General features: G+C 43.1%; 1 protein-coding gene across 1 annotated transcript in view; it reads right to left on the bottom strand.

The window, feature by feature from the left end:
* Window positions 1-2,897: 2,897 nt before the first annotated feature.
* Window positions 2,898-20,303, bottom strand: part of LOC123729260 (serine/threonine-protein kinase D2) — a 52,731-nt gene continuing 35,325 nt past the window's right edge. Inside the window, exons 2-18 of the mRNA XM_045703554.1 lie at window positions 19,979-20,117; window positions 18,591-18,722; window positions 17,867-18,168; window positions 17,557-17,740; window positions 17,352-17,423; window positions 14,887-15,049; window positions 14,691-14,802; window positions 12,787-12,864; window positions 11,993-12,314; window positions 11,594-11,646; window positions 11,393-11,465; window positions 11,188-11,294; window positions 10,383-10,544; window positions 5,268-5,366; window positions 4,793-5,060; window positions 4,576-4,661; window positions 2,898-4,373 (exon numbers count right to left, since the gene is read on the bottom strand). Of these exons, the coding sequence (XP_045559510.1) occupies window positions 4,152-4,373; window positions 4,576-4,661; window positions 4,793-5,060; window positions 5,268-5,366; window positions 10,383-10,544; window positions 11,188-11,294; window positions 11,393-11,465; window positions 11,594-11,646; window positions 11,993-12,314; window positions 12,787-12,864; window positions 14,691-14,802; window positions 14,887-15,049; window positions 17,352-17,423; window positions 17,557-17,740; window positions 17,867-18,168; window positions 18,591-18,722; window positions 19,979-20,117 (2,574 nt within the window). The 3' untranslated portion in view covers window positions 2,898-4,151. The remainder of the gene's footprint in view (window positions 4,374-4,575; window positions 4,662-4,792; window positions 5,061-5,267; window positions 5,367-10,382; window positions 10,545-11,187; window positions 11,295-11,392; window positions 11,466-11,593; window positions 11,647-11,992; window positions 12,315-12,786; window positions 12,865-14,690; window positions 14,803-14,886; window positions 15,050-17,351; window positions 17,424-17,556; window positions 17,741-17,866; window positions 18,169-18,590; window positions 18,723-19,978; window positions 20,118-20,303) is intronic.

The raw sequence follows: 20,303 nt of genomic DNA, 5'->3' as shown, positions 1-20,303 counted from the left end.
TTTTCATAGGAAATTATTTAACAGATAGATCTTTCAAATACTTCCAATAGAAGTAGTTGATTATTTGAAAATACTCAAATACACAGAAAATACATATTTAAATAACAAATACCGAAGTATTTGAACTCATGTTTGATGGGTTTATTGCTGCCACCAATAAGTTCAGAGTGTGATGTCCTTTTTACCTGCTGTGTGAGATGGCCACTTACCAACCAGTAGGAGTAACAAGTGTCCCTGTGTCAGACCCAGCAGGCTAGTGAAGAACTCTCACCATCCAGTTTGGTCCTGTGTAGCTAAGTCGGTCGAGCATGGGGGCTCGCAACGTCAAGAGTCATGGTTTCAATTCCTGCTGGGTCCACCATATGCAAATGTGAAATAAGCATCTGCTAAATGGCATATATATAGCAGGTACTTTCCTTCACAGCTGGCCACAAGGCTCTCATAATATGCCTGTGTAGAATAATGCAAAAAGCTGGCTTTGTATCCTGACAAGTGGCACAGGTGTCAAACTAATTTCATGGAGGGACGAGTGTCTGCGGTTTTCTCTCCTCCATTGTACATGATTGATCAATTCAGGTCACTGATTAGTTAGGAAATCCCCTTACCTGGTTGTCGAGGTCTAAATTGGACACAAACTGAAAGAAAATGAGGATCAACAGACACTCGGCCCAGCATGGAATGAGTTTTACACCACCCCCTTCTAAACCATGAGAATTGAATGGAAGGGGGTTGGAAGCCATGTCTATCTGAAGCCCCAGTTCTCTCCCACCTGTCCATCTGTAGTATGGCATTTACACTCGTTATCTAGGAGAGCTGATTGACAGGCTGTGAAAAGGCCTTGGAAGCAGGACCCCCCAAAATGGGATGAAGATGTATTAAGTAGGCAGATATTGGCCTGTCAATCAGAAGGGGAGAAAACATCTTACGAGCAAAATCTCATCCATACATGTTGATTATTAAGCATTGTCGACGCGCTCTCTCTCTCTCTTTCTCTGTATTTCTCTCTCTCAATCTGTCATTCAATCCACATACTGTATATGTTGCAGTGTGATGGAAACTCTGAGCAGATAATGTCTGATGAGCGCTGCTGATGCATGTCACGAAAATGTACGCGCTAAGGACACAATTTGATATAGATATGAGTGGTATGCATAACCATCATTATTCACCCCTATAATTCTCCCTAGTCTTCCATATTTCCCCCTAATCTTCCATGTCAATGTTCAAGAGGCAACGCGCTGAATAAATGACACAGAGGAAAAAATGGTATGTCAAGGTTTGTACTGATGTTACATATAAATGCTGGGATCTTCAATAGGTTTACATTCTCCAACAATACATCGATTACACTGCATAAAGATATGGTTATACGTGTACATAATAGTCCTTCATAACTATGCTTTTCTTCTAGACAAATCTACTTCACATGGACATGCAACTTGTTGACATGTTAGGTTCATAGTCAGTAATCAATATCATAGCCCTCCTCCCACACTTTAACATTGACTCCAGAGATAGGCAGTTTGTTGTCTTTCTACTGTATCTAAAAGAGCAATAGCATTTTCCCCACTGTCCATTGGTGTTTAATGGTGTCCATGACAAACTATTCAGAAAACGTCCACATTGCCTTCATTATAACAGTGTATGTCTACAGGTCTAGGACCCCCTCGAACCACCATGGCTTGTGAATTAGCACTTCCGTTGATGAGCAGTCTCTAGTCTTCTCTAATAAGTCATCATCAATAATGGCGTTGCACCAACCAGGACAGTACAGTGCATTTTTCCTATTTTGTTGCATTACAACCTGTAATTGAAATGTATTTTTATTTGAATTTCATGTAATGGACAAACACAAAATAGTCCAAATTGGTGAAGTGAAAAAACAAAAAAACGGAAAAGCTGTGTGTGCATACGTATTCAACCCCTTTACTATGAAGCCCCTAAATAAGATCTGGTGCCACCAATTACCTTCAGAAGTCACATAATTAGATAAATAAAGTCCACCTGTGTGCAATCTAAGTGGCACATGATCTGTCACATGATCTCAGTATATATACGCCTGTTCTGAAAGGCCCCAGAGTCTGCAACACCACTAAGCAAGGGGCACCACCAAGCAAGCGGCACCATGAAGACCAAGGAGCTCTCCAAACAGGTCAGGGACAAAGTTGTGGAGAAGTACAGATCAGGGTTGGGTTATAAAATAATATCAGACATTTTGAACATCCCATAGAGCACCATTAAATCCATTATTAAAAATTGGAAGAATATGGCACCACAACAAACCTGCCAAGAGAGGGCCACCCACAAAAAGTCAGGGACCGGGCAAGAAGGGCATTAATCAGAGGCAACAAAGAAACCAAAGATAACTCTGAAGGAGCTGCAAAGCTGCACAGCGGCGATTGGAGTATCTGTCCATAGAACCACTTTAAGTCATACACTCCACAGAGCTGGGCTTTACGGAAGAGTGGCCAGAAAAAAAAGCCATTGCTTAAAGAAAAAAATAAGCAAACACGTTTGGTGTTTGCCAAAAGGCATATGGGAGAAGGTACTCTGGGCAGATGAGACTAAAATGTAGCTTTTTGACCATCATGGAAAACGCTATGTCTGGCGCAAACCCAACACCTCATCACCCCGAGAACACCATCCCCACAGTGAAGCATGGTGGTGGCAGCATCATGCTGTGGGGATGTTTTTCATCGGCAGGGACTGGGAAACTGGTCAGAATTGAAGGAATGATGGATAGTGCTAAATACAGGGAAATTCTTGAGGGAAACCTGTTTCAGTCTTCCAGAGATTTGAGACTGGGACGGAGGTTCACCTTCCAGCAGGACAATGACCCTAAGCATACTGCTAAAGCAACACTCAAGTGGTTTAAGGGGAAACACTTAAATGTCTTGGAATGGCCTAGTCAAAGCCCAGACCTCAATCCAATTGAGAATCTGTGGTATAACTTAAAGATTGCTGTACACCAGCGGAACCCATCCAACTTGAAGGAGCTGGAGCAGTTTTGCCTTGAAGAATGGGCAAAAATCCCAGCGGCTAGATATGCCAAGCTTATAGAGACATACTCCAAGAGACTTGCAGCTGTAATTGCTGCAAAAGGTCGCTCTACAAAGTATTGACTTTGGGTGGGGTGAATAGTTATCCATGCTCAAGTTCAGTTTCTTTGTCTTATTTCTTGTTTCACAATAAAAAAAATATTTTGCATCTTCAAAGTGGTAGGCATGTTGTGTAAATCAAATGATACAACAAAAAAAAAAAATGTTTTAATTCCAGGTTGTAAGGCAACAAAATAGGAAAAATGCCAAGGGGTGTGAATACTTTCGCAAGCCATTGTATCAGATGACAGTTTTAAAGGGGCAATCTTCGATTGCTACATCCATTTCTGGCTTTGTTTACTTTGCTGTCATTTGAACTGCAGATTTCCTCTGAGACCATGACAACCCACAAGCACTGGTCTGCTGCCTACAGTTATAAGCCCTTAATCTACCACTCACAGGCACTAAATGACTGGTCTGCAGCAAACAGATCTGACAGCACATGCAGGGCGATTCCACTCATCACATTCAATGAAAATAAAAAGGAACGGTTCATAAGGATTTGTTTATGGGTGGGTGTAAGTTATGCATAAGTGGATCGATCGAGTCTTTAATGTTTTTTGTCTGTCTCTCTCCCTCTCCATCCCCATCTCTCTCTCTCGCTCGCACCCAAACTGACCTTTGCCATACTGCAGCTTAGACTGAATGAGCACACTGCAGCAATGATATTCTACACATCCCCTGACCATTGGATACAGTATGTCGTTGTGGGATACAGAAGAGCAGTCTGTTAAACTCAAAGATTTCTAGGGTTGAAGAGCTGAGCTTGACTGATGAGAGAGTGGTCAAGGATGGGGTCTGGAGATTGGACAGGCTAGGGCCGGAGTGGGACACCATTAGTAGACGGACAGGGGCGGGATCATGTCTATAGAAGGCGCCGTTCTACAGCTAAACCTCCCAGCCTCACCCTCCCCACTCTCCAGACCTCCATCCATCCATCCAGCCAGCCCCTCTGTCTCTCCACTCGCTCCCCACACTCCCCTCCTCTTCCCTGGGTCAGTCTTGAGTCCCTTGGGCCCTCGTGGGTCCTGGTTCTGCTGGTTCTCCAGGTTCTCAGAGTATGCTGACCCTCTCGGTGAGCCCCTGCATGTCTGCATCCTCCCCGGCCTCATCGTCGGAGCCGGGCGCAGGCAGAGGGGGCACCAGGTGGGCCGGGTAGGGGAGCGTGTGTTCGCGGGCAAACATCTGCCAGCGGCAGTCGTCGCTCTCATGGGTGATGTAGCGCTCACCCAGCTTGGTCTCCAGCTCCCTCAGATCCAACCACGTCTGGTAGTCCTGGAGAGGAGGAAGGGAGGGAGGGAGGGAGGATAGAGATGAGGGGGAAGAAGATAAAAGCATAGAAGGAGGGAAGTGGAAGAGACAAGAGGTTTGAGGACGGAGAGAAACATGAGAAATAAGTAAGTTAGGGGGTCTCTTGTGTCTCCACTGTAGGTAATGGACTTCTGTATAGCCGCCATGCTTCTGTTGACTAGCGTACCTGTAGATAGGAGTGACTGAGGCTCTTGTCCACGCTGTAGCGTTTCCTCATCTTCACCTGGAGCAGGTTGTTGATCAGGTCAGTGGCTGAAGAGAAACACAGGCACACCGGTGAGAACAGTACGTGTATGCCATAATAATCTGTATATTTGGATATACTTACCCATGCACAAGACACTTGCATTTGCCATGCATGAGTGCAAGTGTGTGTGTCTTACCATCAGGTGAGATCTGTTTCCAGGGGTTGGGTGGGTACATGAAGGCAGCGTTGTGGATCTGGTCGTTGATGTCCTCGTCCTCGTTGAAGGGGAACGTTCCACTGAGGCTGACGTACATGATGACTCCTACAGACCACATGTCCAGGGAGCGGTTATAGCCCTGGTTGAGGAGCACCTCTGGGGCCAGGTAGGCTGGGGTGCCCACCACCGAACGCCTGAACGACTTCTCACCAATGATACGGGCAAAGCCAAAGTCACACAGCTTCACCTGGAGAGAGAGAGAGAGACGAGTGAGAGAGAGTAAATAAGAAGAAGAAGAAATACTGCGTGAATCGCTACTTTGGAGTAGAATAAAGTCAGGGTGAATTTGTATAATATGCATTAAGGTGCATTACATGGAGTAAAGGGCTGCCTACATTTTATTGGATGTGTAGAGTCATGGTGTGTGTGATAGTGTGATTACAGGTGTGTGTACCTGGGGGAAGGGCTCGGCAGAGGCCAGCAGGACATTCTCAGGCTTCAGATCACAATGGACAATGTTCTTAAAGTGCAGGTTCCTCAGAGCCGCCAGAATCTACACACACAAACAAAACCGGATTTGGCTTTGACTTTTTGGGTTGTAAGAAGAAACTAAAACACACAGAGAGTGAGAATACATCTAGAGAATACACCTAGAACGTATGTGTTATATAGTGAGTGATCTGTGGAGTAAGCAACACGAAACGGTAACCAGCAAAACCTCAAGCGAATATGAACATTGCGGCTTAAATGCATGTAAAGCCTGACAATATTCCAGAAATGCATGGCTGTGATATCTAGTCTACAGGGTGGCTAAACTGGTTACAAATTTGGCTTCTTAAATGACTCTTTACGTATTGATCGGTAGTTAGGTTTCCATCCAATTGGCACAGATTTGAATGCGAATATTCTAAAATCGGCATTTTCCCTACCAGAGACGTGTTTCCATCAAATTGACTTGTTGCAGATAAAAGGGTGTCTGTGATGACGCAGTACACATACAAATACATTTTGTGGTTAAATTCCCATGTACTGAATAAAAAATACAAGGTAGAAAATACAAGTTAAATGTGTTTCCATCCCATTTTCAACTCTACTGAAGGTTTTCTCAGTAAAATGTTGCCTTATATAGCGAGTGTGTCCTCTCTGGTATTGGCACATGCACTCTAGCCAACAGCGCTATCTGCTGTTGGCTAGAGAACACGTACACTGAGTATCTCAAACATTAGGAACACCTTCCTAATATTGAGTTGCCAAAGTGGCCAAACTAATTTGATCTTATTCGGGCAATGGGCACAGCCATCTTTGACTTTGACTATTTGTGTTTTATAGTGAATGCATTCTGGGATTAGGGAGTTTTCACTTGTCAAACATAAACAAACATGGCTGTCATCATAAAGAATTTATCTGCTGTTAGATGACACGTATCGCTTTTCTAACCAATATCACATTTCTCCCTTGTGCTCACCAGAGATGTGGTACATTGTAAACAAGTCTAGCTATTAGGTCGCTAACTTGTGTTTAGTTTTTTTGTCAGCGCAACCTGTTATTTAGACTGGTTTATGGATTGAGTTTGGCTGCGGATGTGTTCTGTGTGATGCTTGGATGATGAAGTTCACATTTATCTTTTACAATGAAATATGAAATTGAGGAATAGAGTTGTGAAGACCTTAATTTTCCATCAGTACAAAACATTGTTTAGAAATGTTTGTTGCATCATACATTCTGTTGCTACTGTTCCAATCACATATTTGTGATCGTACGCTGCAGGGACCACTCAACAATGATCACAAATATGAACGTGAAAAACCCAGCAGCATTGCATTTCTCCACACAAACCGGGTGCGCCTGGCACCTACTACCATACCCCGTTCAAAGGCACTTAAATATTTTGTCTTTCCCATTCACCCTCTGAATGGCACACATACACAATCCATGTCTCAGTTGTCTCAAGGCTCAAAAATCCTTCTTTAACCTGTCTCCTCCCCTTCATCTACACTGATTGAAGTGGATTTAACAAGTGACATCAATTGACTTGATCATAGCTTTCACCTGGATTCACCTGGTCAGTCTATCTCATGGAAAGAGCAGGTGTTCTTAATGTTTTGTATACTCAGTGTATTGCCTACATAATGAGATTATTATGGACAAAAGAGCAAGATTTTTAGATTTTTTTCAAACGGCAGCAAAGCATCGATTATCTTGTGACCAGAATAAGAAAAATTCACATAGAAATGTGAGATCTGTCATTCTCATTGCAAGCAAGTCGATCTGTTCTATGTGTGATATTTCTATGCTTCCCGTTCTTAAGTTTCGTTTTTTTTGCATCTTTTACTTTCAGTTTTGTACACGAGCTTCAAACAGCTGAAAATACTATATTTTTGGTTATGGAAAATATATTTCACAGCGGTTTAGATGGAACAATGATTCTCCTTCACGTTTTGTCACATAAACTGAATTTAGGCAAACTATTAGAATTTTTGCAACCAGGAAATGGATTTCTGAATAGGGCATCTTTAACATTCGGTCATAAAGAACACATGTTCAACTTCATAAAAAAAATGTTTTCCCATCTCAAGAGGTAAAAGAAATAACTACAATAAGTCATTTTTGTATTTTATTAATTAAATAATAGATCTCGGACACTTTATTTTCTTATAGTTTAGCAGTTTTTGTTCTGTTTTGTTTTTATCGATTCAAACTAAATCTATACATCGTACAACTCCACAATATGTCAAAGTGTAGGTCTAGGGTTTGTGCTTCCAAGGAGTGGTATTATACGGCTCTACAGCGGATGGTTAACGGTGTTGCGGTGCGTTTGTAGCCAAGGGGGAAGTGGGGATTTACCACATCTGGGGAAAATCACTTGAACGCACTCCAACAGGTAATTACGAGTTTCATGCGTGAGTTCCAAATATTTCTAACGGTCGCCCCAGCGTGAGTTTTTTTATGCACGTGATGTTAGGACGTTCTCTCCATTCCAGAATGTGACACTGCCTGCACGCGCCATTTGTATCAATAAATCACTATCAGAAAATGTTTTGTGTGGCATTATTGATATATTTACTATTTTATTCACGTTTTTCAATTACCGGTGATAAATCATGCATTCCGATTTTTGCATAAATTGTAATGGGCACATAGTATGTGTGTAAAATAATGTTTTGGAAGGTTGTACTGATTATGATAAGCTAAGCTAATTCCAGCTATGTGTATGGAGCCATGTTTGTTGACATACAATGCATTCTGGGTTTCACTTGATCGTCTGTCGGACCAAAGATGCTATAACAAAATGAGGTGAGTAAGGGTTCACTCATTTTCTGAGAACTTCAGGAAGTGAATGTGGGATGGGAACGATGGTAGACGACACACCCCTTCAACATGCATACTATAAACAGACCAAACTATACTTGTCTTCTCTTATTATCTTTGGTTTCTGTGAGGTAAAAAAGCATGGCTGCACGCTGAAACTAATTGTCGGATTACTTTCGATTTCTAGAAAGTGTTTTACTCAATTATTTTGATCAACAGTGAGCTCACCCGTGATGTGATTAATTATACATAGTAATTGCTATTAGCTAATTCATAGTGTAATTTATGTCAGCCGAGAGTTAGAAAATATGACCGCTTGTGTTGCGTCAATCTTTCCTCAGCGCTAGGACAAATGTAGCCTACATTTTCCCGGTTAGGATGTTTGTGTTATGCTATAGATACTTAAGTGAATATCTGAACATTGCATCCAAAAATAAACTGCTCACATTCTGGACATAACTTTGTAAGGACTGTATTTGTGTAAATAGTTTCTGAAAAAAAGTGTGGCCAGCTCTCGTTCTAAATGAGTGTTCAAATCACACGGGGTGTGATCATACGCTCCAGGGATGTGTGATGGTACGTGTGAAAGGGTTCAATCAGCTATGAATCCCATTGTGACAAGGGGAATGGAAGCGTGTTATGTGCAACAGGGAGGGGCAATTACTGTAAATGCAAGAGTAAAAAAAAATGTAATTGTTCAAACATTTCTAGCCCGTCTATGAATGGGTAACAAGGTTTACGTTTTATGCTCGACCCGCTCAGTTTTTCACCACAAAACAGCAGAAAATGGACCGAGTAGAACCAGATCAGCTGCTATCATTTACATTTTACATTTTAGTCATTTAGCAGATGCTCTTATCCAGAGCGACTTACAGTAGTGAATGCATACATTTCATGCATTTCTTTGTACTGGCCCCCTGTGGGAATCGAACCCACAACCCTGGCATTGCACACACCATGCTCTACCAACTGAGCCACATTTGAAGCTATCATACTATGACTTTAACTATTAGATGTTCAATGTTTCTTTTGAAATAAATATTTAAAAAAGGAATAGTTTCATCATATTAAAACCAGAGTATGGTTCCCGTAACAGGGTAAACCTTAAAAGGAGGGACATATGTAAACAAATCATTAATCACATTAAATAAAGAATAATATTCAGAAATAACTTAACACAATAACTAAGGCTTTACAAAAAACAAGTTTCCATCCACAGTTGTTATGCGAGTAAAGTCATACCGTATTAAAAAAAACATCACGACAGCTGCAATGGAAACAGGAAGTTTTGGTACAATTTTATAAATGGCGACAGATCATTTGTTTGTTCAACATGGTGGGAACTTTTTGTGTCTGTAAAATGAATTATGCGAGAAATGGCGGTGGAAACCCCTTTATGCTTAAATACTGACATAATAACCATCATATCGAAGTCACACCATGATATGGTGTGTGATCCTCCCACTACGACTGGGGTAACCATGCAGTTTACAGATGAAATAAGTTACGATGAACTTCACAGGGAGGTGAAAGTGCTCGGTGATGAGTTTAACGCTCCTTTCCAATAAATATCGAGGGTCTTATTCTGGTGACATGATGATCGATGCTTGACTACTGTTTGACAAATAAAAATGGCCTCGCTCTTACCCATAACAATCTCATCATGTAGACTAGCCTACCTGCACAGGCTCCCCGCAATGTATCTGGGAGCTGTTGGCTATTGAACGCATGTACCAAGACCAGAGTAGGCACATTTGTTTTGTCACAACAGTTTTTTGTGACAAAACTTTCCGTAGAGTTAAAAATGCAATGGAAACACATTGAACTTTAGATAAAAAAATATATAAAAATAAACATTTTGTTTGCACTACGTCATCACACACTGATTTTTATCCGCAACAAGTCAGTTTGGTGGAACCACCGGTGGGAAAATGTTTTCTTTATGCAGATTTTTTAAATATTCGCATGAAAATCTGTCGCCAATTGGATGGAAACCTAGCTAATGACGGTGAAAACCTGGAGTCTTTCGGGGGGTTAAAATCTTCAATCTTCAGGGGACTTCATTTCATATAACAGGCATTTACAAATTCAATATTAGTGCATAATTGTTACTTAACTTATCAAAAGGCACTCATTTCGTGGAACATTACAATTGGACAACTGTAAATATTTCACATGTATCCTAAAAAGATTATTAAAAATGCATTTTAATTAAATGTATTTTTTTCCCATATGGGAGCACACACACACACACACTGACCTGTGTGATGAGGAACTTGGTGAGCCTCTCTGGGAGCCTGCCTTTCTCACTGGACAGGATCATCTCCAACATGTCTCCATGGAGCTTCTCCATCACCACAAACACCTTCTCTGGAGTATCAAACATACACTCCAGGTTCACTATGCCCAGGTGACGTAGACTCTGGGAGATGGCGAGGGGGAGAAGGAAGAGGGAGAGAGGGGTGGGGTGAGCGAGAGAGAGGGGAAAGCGTGGGGAAAATGAGAAAAAGAGCGAGAGACAGTGAGAGAGACAGATAAGAAGAAAGAGAACGGGCAGAAGAAGAGGGGGAAGTGACACACAGGGAGGGAGAGAAAGAAACAGAGAGGTAGAGCGGAGGGGATGGAAGAGTGAGAGAGATTTAGAATGAGTATCAGTTAGTTAGAGTATAGTGTGAAGGCAGTGTTTACTTGTCACTTGACCTTTATCTAACTACACCCCATAGAGATGATAACCATCCTGCAAAACCTGCCAATGTAATTGAATGCAGTTGGCATGACAACCCCATGATGTAAAAATGGACCCTCCTGGCCGGTACAGACGTTGGATCTTAATTTGATCACTCTTTCGTTGCTGATAACGTGTAGTGTATTCGAGGTTTGAATGCCAAATGGCACCCCATTCCCTACATATTGCACTACTTTTTACCAGGGTAAGAATACGGTGCCATTTGGGATGCAACCCTTGGGTGGCAGCAGTAAGTCACCAGCCACAATTAGCTGATGAACTAGACTTGTAGTGGGAGACCTGTTGAAAATGTGTATCTGCATCTCCCCCTGGTGGTCACCTGCAGTATGGCCACCTCGTTCCTCAACTGGCTCTCCTGCTTGGTGGGGAAGCGCAGCTTGTCAATCACCTTCACCGCCACGTCGCGCCCCGTCTTCCTGTGCTTCCCTGGTGGCGGGGGGGGGGAAGAGAGGAAATTACAGGAGTCTGATTAACTGAGACTCAACGACTCAAAACAGAGAGTGTAGACGATTAGGGATACTCACCCCCATACACCACTCCAAACTGGCCAGAACCGAGGATTTCATCTGCAAATATCTGGTACACCATACCAATGTCCTGGAGGAGAAATTGATAAAAAAAAAATCATCATCATCATCATCATCAGTACAAAGTCCTGGGTAATGATTGTGAATGGGTATAATGTACGATCGTGTATTACGACCGTGTGTCAAGAGACGACTCACCACATTCTCCTGGATCACACTGTTGGACACTGAGATGCTGACTGAAGCCTGTCCTGCGGATCAAAGTAAAAAATGCTAACCATCCAGACTAACATATACAGGACTTCCACCTGAGCTTATGTGGGGTCACTACAGAGAGAGCGCGGGTGTGTGTGTGCACAAAGAGCTCTGGAAACAAGCTTCTGAGTTCCTCGAGCTATGGACTGCATACCACTCAGAAGCCTTTCACTGTAAATCTCCCACAACCCCCCCCCCCAGCCTAAATCCAGACTAAGAGCAGGACGGAGATCAGATCCAGACCCCATGATTCTGTTCTTCAGATGGCTAACGTTAGAACTAAGACACTTGGGAAGTTTCGCTAAATGAACATTATTATTGTAAGGTTATATTATATCTTACTGTGAGGAGTGTGTCCCTCTACCGGCGGTGCATCCTGGAAGATGACTGGCATGAGGGCCTGGCGAATGGCGCCCTCCCACGCCTTGGCAACCTCCCGCCCCACGCCGCTATTGGGCACCACGTTGCTGGGGGAGGGGGGTGTGGGGGGGGAGGCCTGGAGGGTGGTGGGGGGCAGGGTGGGGACATGGATGTTGGGGTCCTCTCCTACAAAGTAGCGCATGGTGCTCATGACAAGCTCGAAGCAGTGGGGGCTGGTGCCCGGAGGAACCAGGGTGTAGTCACCTGCGGGGCGCACCTCCAGAATCTCAGACAGAGGGATCTCCTACAGGACAGGGGGAAGGACGTGAGGCCAGGGGATGTACGCAATCAATCATGTGAAGACAATCGCAATCAAGATTTTTTTTTAAATGTTATGTTGTTGTTTTTTTACTTTGAAAATGTGGAATAGGTTGTGTAGATCAATAGGATTTTTTTTCCAATCCCTTTTTAGATTACATTTTAAGGCAGAAAAATGTGAATACTCCGCAAGGGGTTTGTAGACTTTCACTAGGCACTGTATATAAGGTGATTGAAATACCCAGGTCAATGTATGTGAGACCGTCTACATCTGTATCGCTTTCTCCTCTGGGTTTTAGGCTGGGTATCCATATAAGCACTTTGTGACCACTACCGATGTAAAAAAGGGCTCTATAAAATAAAGTTGACTGATTGATTGACTGAGACCCGACTCATATAGTACCTGTGAACTTTATTGGTTTGCTAATCTAGTTGAGTGGAACTGGAGAATACAGTACCTTATAGTACTTGTTGGTGGTGTTGTTCTGGAACAAGATGATGCACTTGCAGTCCAGACGCCAGTAGTGCCGCTTTCTCTGTGGGGGTGCCGGAGGAGTAGGAGGGTCAGGGGGGTAAAGGGTTCAGGGGTCAACCAAGGTTCACTGAGGGGGTCAAAGGTTAAGCTGTGGTCCAGGAAGAGTGGACAAGGAAAAGGATGAGGAGGGCCAGCTGAGGGGTGGAGGTGAGGGAGAAACGAAAGGGAACGGTAGGAAGAGAGAAGGGGAAAAGAGACAGTAACAGTGTTAGAAAAGCAGGACAGGTTAGCTTTGAGAAGGCAGAAAGTGTCTCAGGTCGGAGTTCAGGTAAACAGCAACACTTTCTAAGAGGAAGGAGAGAGAGAAGAAGAAAAAAAAAGAGACTGCAGATGGGAATTCAACACACGTCTTTCGAGTGCTTTAGTGCGGCAGAGAGCAGGTATACACTATATATCACACTGAGCCGGAGATACACAAACACACTTTCACACAGATGAAAAAGGGAGAGTATTAACGGCGAGGGGAGGTCAAAGTTATAGAGGTAAGAGAAACTCCGACAGAAAACATTGTGAAGGAGAGACGGAGGATTGGAGAGGTAGAGGAGAATGATAAACAGTGTGTCAATGTCATGGAGAACAAAGGTGGAGGAGAAAGCTTCTCTGAAAGTTTTAGAAAGTAATTCATAAAGAAAGAGTGGAAACACTATTGTAAGGGTACCTAATAAACCCTTTATAAGGCCTTTATATGTGTTCACCATGTATTAATCATTACTACAACATGTATTATTACATGAATAAACCATTTACTAATCATTGGTTAAGTCTTTTTGCAGTCCCCAATCTAAAGTGAGCACTATTTGTGCTTTTAAGTCTTTTTTTGAGTGACCAGCGTAATTTGTCACAACAAGATGGGCATGCGATTGGCTAGCTGACTAAACTCAACTCAACGATTGGAATTATGTGGCGACTAGTGTGGGCGGACTGGAGCTCTGACGTCACATAAAATGTTGTTGTTTTAAAAAAAAAATGTAAATGACTGATTTTAGCACCCTTGGAATAGCCCCCAATTACACAGAATTATGTTGTGTGTAATTGTGGGCTATTCCTTGGGAGCTGAAATCAGTCATTTTTGGATAAAAACGTCATTTTATGTGAAGTCGGAGCTCCAGTCCACCCACACTAGTCGCCGCACAATTCCAGCGTAAATCGTTGAGTTTAAATCGGCTATCCATTGGTAGACATTCCAGCAGTACCTGGTAAAAGAAGAAGCACACAAAACAGGATGTGTAAGGAAATATATATAAATGTTAATTAGGTACCCTTAAAATAGAGTAGAATAAAACATTTAAAAATAAAGTTTTAGAAAAGGAATAGAAAAAAAGTAGCATTTGGTGTGGTAGAAAGTTTTAAAAAAGAGAGAGAGAGAGAGAGAGAGAGAGAGAGAGAGAGAGATAATATAATTTGGTGTGGTAGAGAAAATGTATCTGAAAGTTTAAAAAAAGAGAGAGAGAGAGAGAGAGAGAGAGAGAGAGAGAGAGAGAGAGAGAGAGAATATAATCTGGTGTGGTAGAGAAAATGTATCTGAAGGTTTAAAAAAAGAGAGAGAGAGAGAGAGAGAGAGAGAGAGAGAGAATATAATCTGGTGTGGTAGAGAAAATGTATCTGAAGGTTTAAAAAAAGAGAGAGAGAGAGAGAGAGAGAGAGAGAGAGAGAGAGAGAGAGAGAGAGAATATAATCTGGTGTGGTAGAGAAAATGTATCTGAAAGTTTAAAAAAAAGGAGAGAGAGAGAGAGAGAGAGAGAGAGAGAGAGAGAGAGAGAGAATAGTGTGTGGTAGAGAAAATGTCTCACATTGTCAGTCAGTAAGTCAGTCAGTCAGTAGTATTACCAGTGTGTCCTTGTTGCTGTAGTGCACCACCCAGCCCTCTTTGATGGACGTGCTGGAGCGACGGGTGGTCTGCCTCATAGACTGAACCACCCTCATCAACGGGATGTTAGCGCTGAGGAACAGAGGGACAGTGTTAGGTGGTAGGTAGGTGGGTGTGTGCGTGTGTGTGTTATTGTGCGTGTGCGTACGTGTTTACCTCTGGTCCCCGCTGACCCCATCCTGGCTGCTCTCAGGGGAGAAAGAACCAGGGATGCTGCAGGCCTCGTCTGAATCGTCCATCAGAGAAGACTTGTCTGAGTCGGCATACTCACTACTGTAGTCCATAGGCACCTCGTGGTCCACACTGGGACTCAACATGTCTGGAGGATAGAGAAGGACAGAGCTAGCCACACATGACTACAAATAGATCTAGAGAATAGACAGAAAAAACAGGGTAACACCACCTTCCATTACAAAGCCCCACTATACCAGTATGTAAGTAGGCAGTACTCACCACTTTGTTGACTGATAAAATAAATAAAATGCGCCAAGTAAGTACTATATAATATTAGTGCTCCATATAAGTGCTAATATTGTATATAATATTGGGGGGCTATGGATGTGGGAACGCAGACCCACAAGCCACTGCCGCCCCTCATGATGAGTTTAATTTTTTTGTGGCCCCCACCCCTCATCAAAGATGCCCATCCCTGCTGTAGACAACGTCCTCTCAAGTGCGACTGGACAAATCATGACACAACATGACACAACATGACACAACATGACACAACCTGATAAAACATGACACAACCCGATAAAACATGACACAACATGACACAACCCGATAAAACATGACACAACATCACACAACCTGATAAAACATGACACAACATGACACAACATGACACAACCTGAAAAAACATGACACAACATGACACAACCTGATAAAACATGACACAACCCGATAAAACATGACACAACATGACACAACCCGATAAAACATGACACAACATGATACAGCCTGATAAAACATGACACAACATGACACAACCTGATAAAACATGACACAACATGATACAGCCTGATAAAACATGACACAACATGACACAACCCGATAAAACCTGACACAACATGACACAACTCAATAAAACATGACACAACATGACACAACTCAATAAAACATGACACAACATGACACAACATGACACAACCCGATAAAACATGACACAACATGACACAACATGATACAACCCGATAAAACATGACACAACATGACACAACATGATACAACCCGATAAAACATGACACAACATGATACAACTCGATAAAACATGACACAACCCAATAAAACATGACACAACATGATACAACCCGATAAAACATGACACAACATGACACAAACTGATAAAACATGACACAACATGACACAACACGATAAAACATGACACAACCCGATAAAACCTGACACAACATGATACAACCCGATAAAACCTGACACAACATGATATACCCTGATAAAACATGACACAAACCAATAAAACATGACACAACATGATACAACCCGATAAAACATGACACAACATGATACAACCTGATAAAACAGGACACAACATGATACACCCTGATAAAACATGACACAACATGATACAACTCGATAAAACATGACACAAACCAATAAAACATGACACAACATGATACAACCCGATAAAACATGACACAACATGATACACCCTGATAAAACAGGACACATGATACAACCTGATAAAACATGACACAACCCGATAAAACATGACACAACCCGATAAAACATGACACAACCCGATAAAACATGACACAACATGATACAACCCAATAAAACATGACACAACATGACACAACCTGATAAAACATGACACAACCCGATAAAACATGACACAACATGATACAACCCAATAAAACATGACACAACATGACACAACCTGATAAAACATGACACAACCCGATAAAACATGACACAACATGATACAACCCAATAAAACATGACACAACATGACACAACCCGATAAAACATGATACAACCCGATAAAACATGACACAACATGATACAACCCGATAAAACATGACACAACATGATACAACCCGATAAAACATGACACAACATGATACAACCTGATAAAACATGACACAACCCGATAAAACATGACACAACATGACACAACACGATAAAACATGACACAACATGATACAGCCTGATAAAACATGATACAACTCGATAAAACATGACACAACATGACACAACATGATACAACCCGATAAAACATGACACAACATGACACAACATGATACAACATGACACAGCCTGATAAAACATGACACAACATGACACAACACGATAAAACATGACACAACATGATACAGCCTGATAAAACATGATACAACTCGATAAAACATGACACAACATGACACAACATGATACAACCCGATAAAACATGACACAACATGACACAACATGATACAACATGACACAGCCTGATAAAACATGACACAACATGACACAACATGATACAACATGACACAACATGACACAACATGATACAACATGACACAGCCTGATAAAACATGACACAACATGACACAACATGATACAACATGATACAACATGACACAACATGACACAACAAAGACGTGTTTTGTCAGCTTTACCTCCTATGGTCTCCCCCAGGCAGTCATTGGGAACCTTGTACGCACAGCGCTTGTGGCAGTTGAACTTGCAGTCTAAGACACAACGCGAACAATCAACGGCATTGTTAGACAGTTTATCTTCTTCCAATATGCACTCCAAATACATTATTCCCCTCTTGATAAACCCCTGGGGGTTCCCCAGGTTGAACTTTCACCCCATACTAACCTTTGCATTGCAGCCCTTGTCTGAAGAGGCCCCGGAGCAGTCTCTTGCAGTACTGGCACACGGTGGGGCGCGTGTAGGAGTGCACGGCAAACGTGTGTGGCACCTTCACTTTGCTCATCAGGATCTTGTCCAGGTGCACCGGCCGGCCCGTGTAGAACCGCCGCGCCTCGCTGGGGGTCCGCGGCTGGAAGGGGACGTGAGGAGACCAAGAAACTAGAATTATACGGATCTATCGATGGTATTTCTACCTATGTAAATCAGAGCGTTGGCTTTCCATAAATATATTCCTGAATATATTGAATTGGCTCACCATGTAAGTGTTAGCGCGGACCATGGGTCTAGTGATGGAGGTGCTGGTGGACAGGCCCAGGGATGCTGACGCGGTACAGGTAGAGTTCGGGAGCGTCTGGGTGGTGTGAGAGCGGATCAGGCTGGCATCTTCCATGCAGGTGCTGACTGAGCTGGTCCCCACGCTGCTCAGGGACTCGCTGGTGGACAGACGCAGCGACTGGCTACTGGTCAGAGACGTGGTGGACAGGCGCCGCTTGCGAGCGCCGCTGCAGTTGTTGGGGATGCTGAAGGCACATCGCTTGTGGTAGTTCAGTCCACAGCCTGCAGGGGGGGAGGGGGCAGAGAGAGAGAAGGAGAGAGAGGCAGAGAGAGAGAGAGAGAGAGAGAGAGAGAAAGAAAAGAGACAGATATATATATATATATATATATATATATCGAGAGAGAGAGAGAGAGAGAGAGAGGGGTGAGACGGATATATATATATAGAGAGAGGCAGTGTGATAGAGAGAAAGGATGGGGGAGGAGGTGGGGAGATGAGCTCACACACAAAGGGGAAATGACTTTGCTGATAGATACTACATTGAGAACAAAATACTGAGATGTGGTTTTCCCACCTAGCTATCTTGAGATGAATGCCCTAACTGTAAGTCGCGTAATGTAAATATAAACCCATGTCCTTCTTCAGACAAAGTTCTTATCAGGCAGGCAGAACAGCCCCCCCCTCCCGCTCCTCTCTCTCATACCATCACATTTGAGGCCCTGTCTGACCAATCCAAACAGCATCTCTCCGCAGTGGTCACAGAAGGCCGGGGATCGGTACGAGTGGACGTTCAGGGCATGAGGCCGGATCTGGAAATCCTCAAAGGTGGCTGCAGCTGCAGACAGACAACACCCAGAGAAACACAACATTCAGTCTGGGCATCAACCTGGGTATCAACCTGTCAAACACATTAGGAATGATACACTCTCCGTGAATATGCTTTATACTTCAGCATTTTGGAGTTGAGATCAAATGTTTCATATGAGGCAACATTACAGAATGTCAACTTTTATTTGAGGGTATTTTCATACATATTTTGTATCTAGTCCCCATTTGCAGGAGCCATCAGTATTTGGACAAATGCACTTATAGTGTAGTCAAACACTTCAAAAGTAGTCAAAAGTTTAGTATTTGGTCCTATATTCCCTGCACACAATGATTACATGAAGCGTGTGACTCTGCAAATGGATGCATTTCCAGTTTGTTTTGGTTGTGTTTACGATTATGTTTGGCCCAAATCCAAAATGCTGGCGTATAGAGCCAAATTGTCCAAACACATATGGTGTTGAGTGCATGGTGTTATGCATGTTTCCTGTGGCCCTACTTAGCGTTCCTTAACATAAGGATACAAGGGATAGGAACAGAGATGGTTCAGAGAAATAAGAGGACGAGAGGATCAGAGAAAAAAAAGAGGCGGGGAGCAGGAAGACGAGGATGGGTGGATGAAAGGATGAGTAAGGGAGAAGGGGGATGGGTGGATGAAAGGATGAGTAAGGGAGAAGGGGGATGGGGGGATGAAAGGATGAGTAAGGGAGAAGGGGGATGGGTGGATGAAAGGATGAGTAAGGGAGAAGGGGGATGGGTGGATGAAAGGATGAGTAAGGGAGACGAGGATGGGTGGATGAAAGGATGAGTAAGGGAGAAGGGGGATGGGTGGATAAAAGGATGAGTAAGGGAGAAGGGGGATGGGTGGATAAAAGGATGAGTAAGGGAGAAGGGGGATGGGTGGATGAAAGGATGAGTAAGGGAGAAGGGGGATGGGTGGATAAAAGGATGAGTAAGGGAGAAGGGGGATGGGTGGATGAAAGGATGAGTAAGGGAGAAGGGGGATGGGTGGATGAAAGGATGAGTAAGGGAGACGAGGATGGGTGGATGAAAGGATGAGTAAGGGAGAAGGGGGATGGGCGGATGAAAGGATGAGTAAGGGAGAAGGGGGATGGGCGGATGAAAGGATGAGTAAGGGAGAAGGGGGATGGGCGGATGAAAGGATGAGTAAGGGAGAAGGGGGATGGGTGGATGAAAGGATGAGTAAGGGAGAAGAGGACGGGCAGATGAAAAGAGAGCAGAAATGGATGAGAGACTGCTACCCACCAGAGAGAACCACCTCCACCAGGTCTCCCTCCTGGATGTCCTGGGTAGCCTTGACCAGCTGCAGGATGTTGTTGGTGCCTGTGTCATGTTTAAATAGCAGGATCTTGTCATAGATGCCATAGAAGCCACACTCTGGGAACTACAACAGACAGACAGACAGAATAGATTAATACCTCATTCATATCTTTTTTAAATAATTTCACCATCTCTAAAACCAAGGTAATCTTGGAGACACTGCTGTATCATCCTAACACATATGAGAGTGAGAAGAAACATATCATGTGTAGTCTATGGAATTGCTATATGGTGTCACCCAAGTTGTTAA

The sequence above is a fragment of the Salmo salar genome, chromosome ssa20, assembly GCF_905237065.1.
Source record: "Salmo salar chromosome ssa20, Ssal_v3.1, whole genome shotgun sequence".
Taxonomy (NCBI): Eukaryota; Metazoa; Chordata; class Actinopteri; order Salmoniformes; family Salmonidae; genus Salmo; species Salmo salar.
Note: the sequence above shows the minus strand (reverse complement) of the source record. Positions and strands in the feature narration are given on the sequence as shown.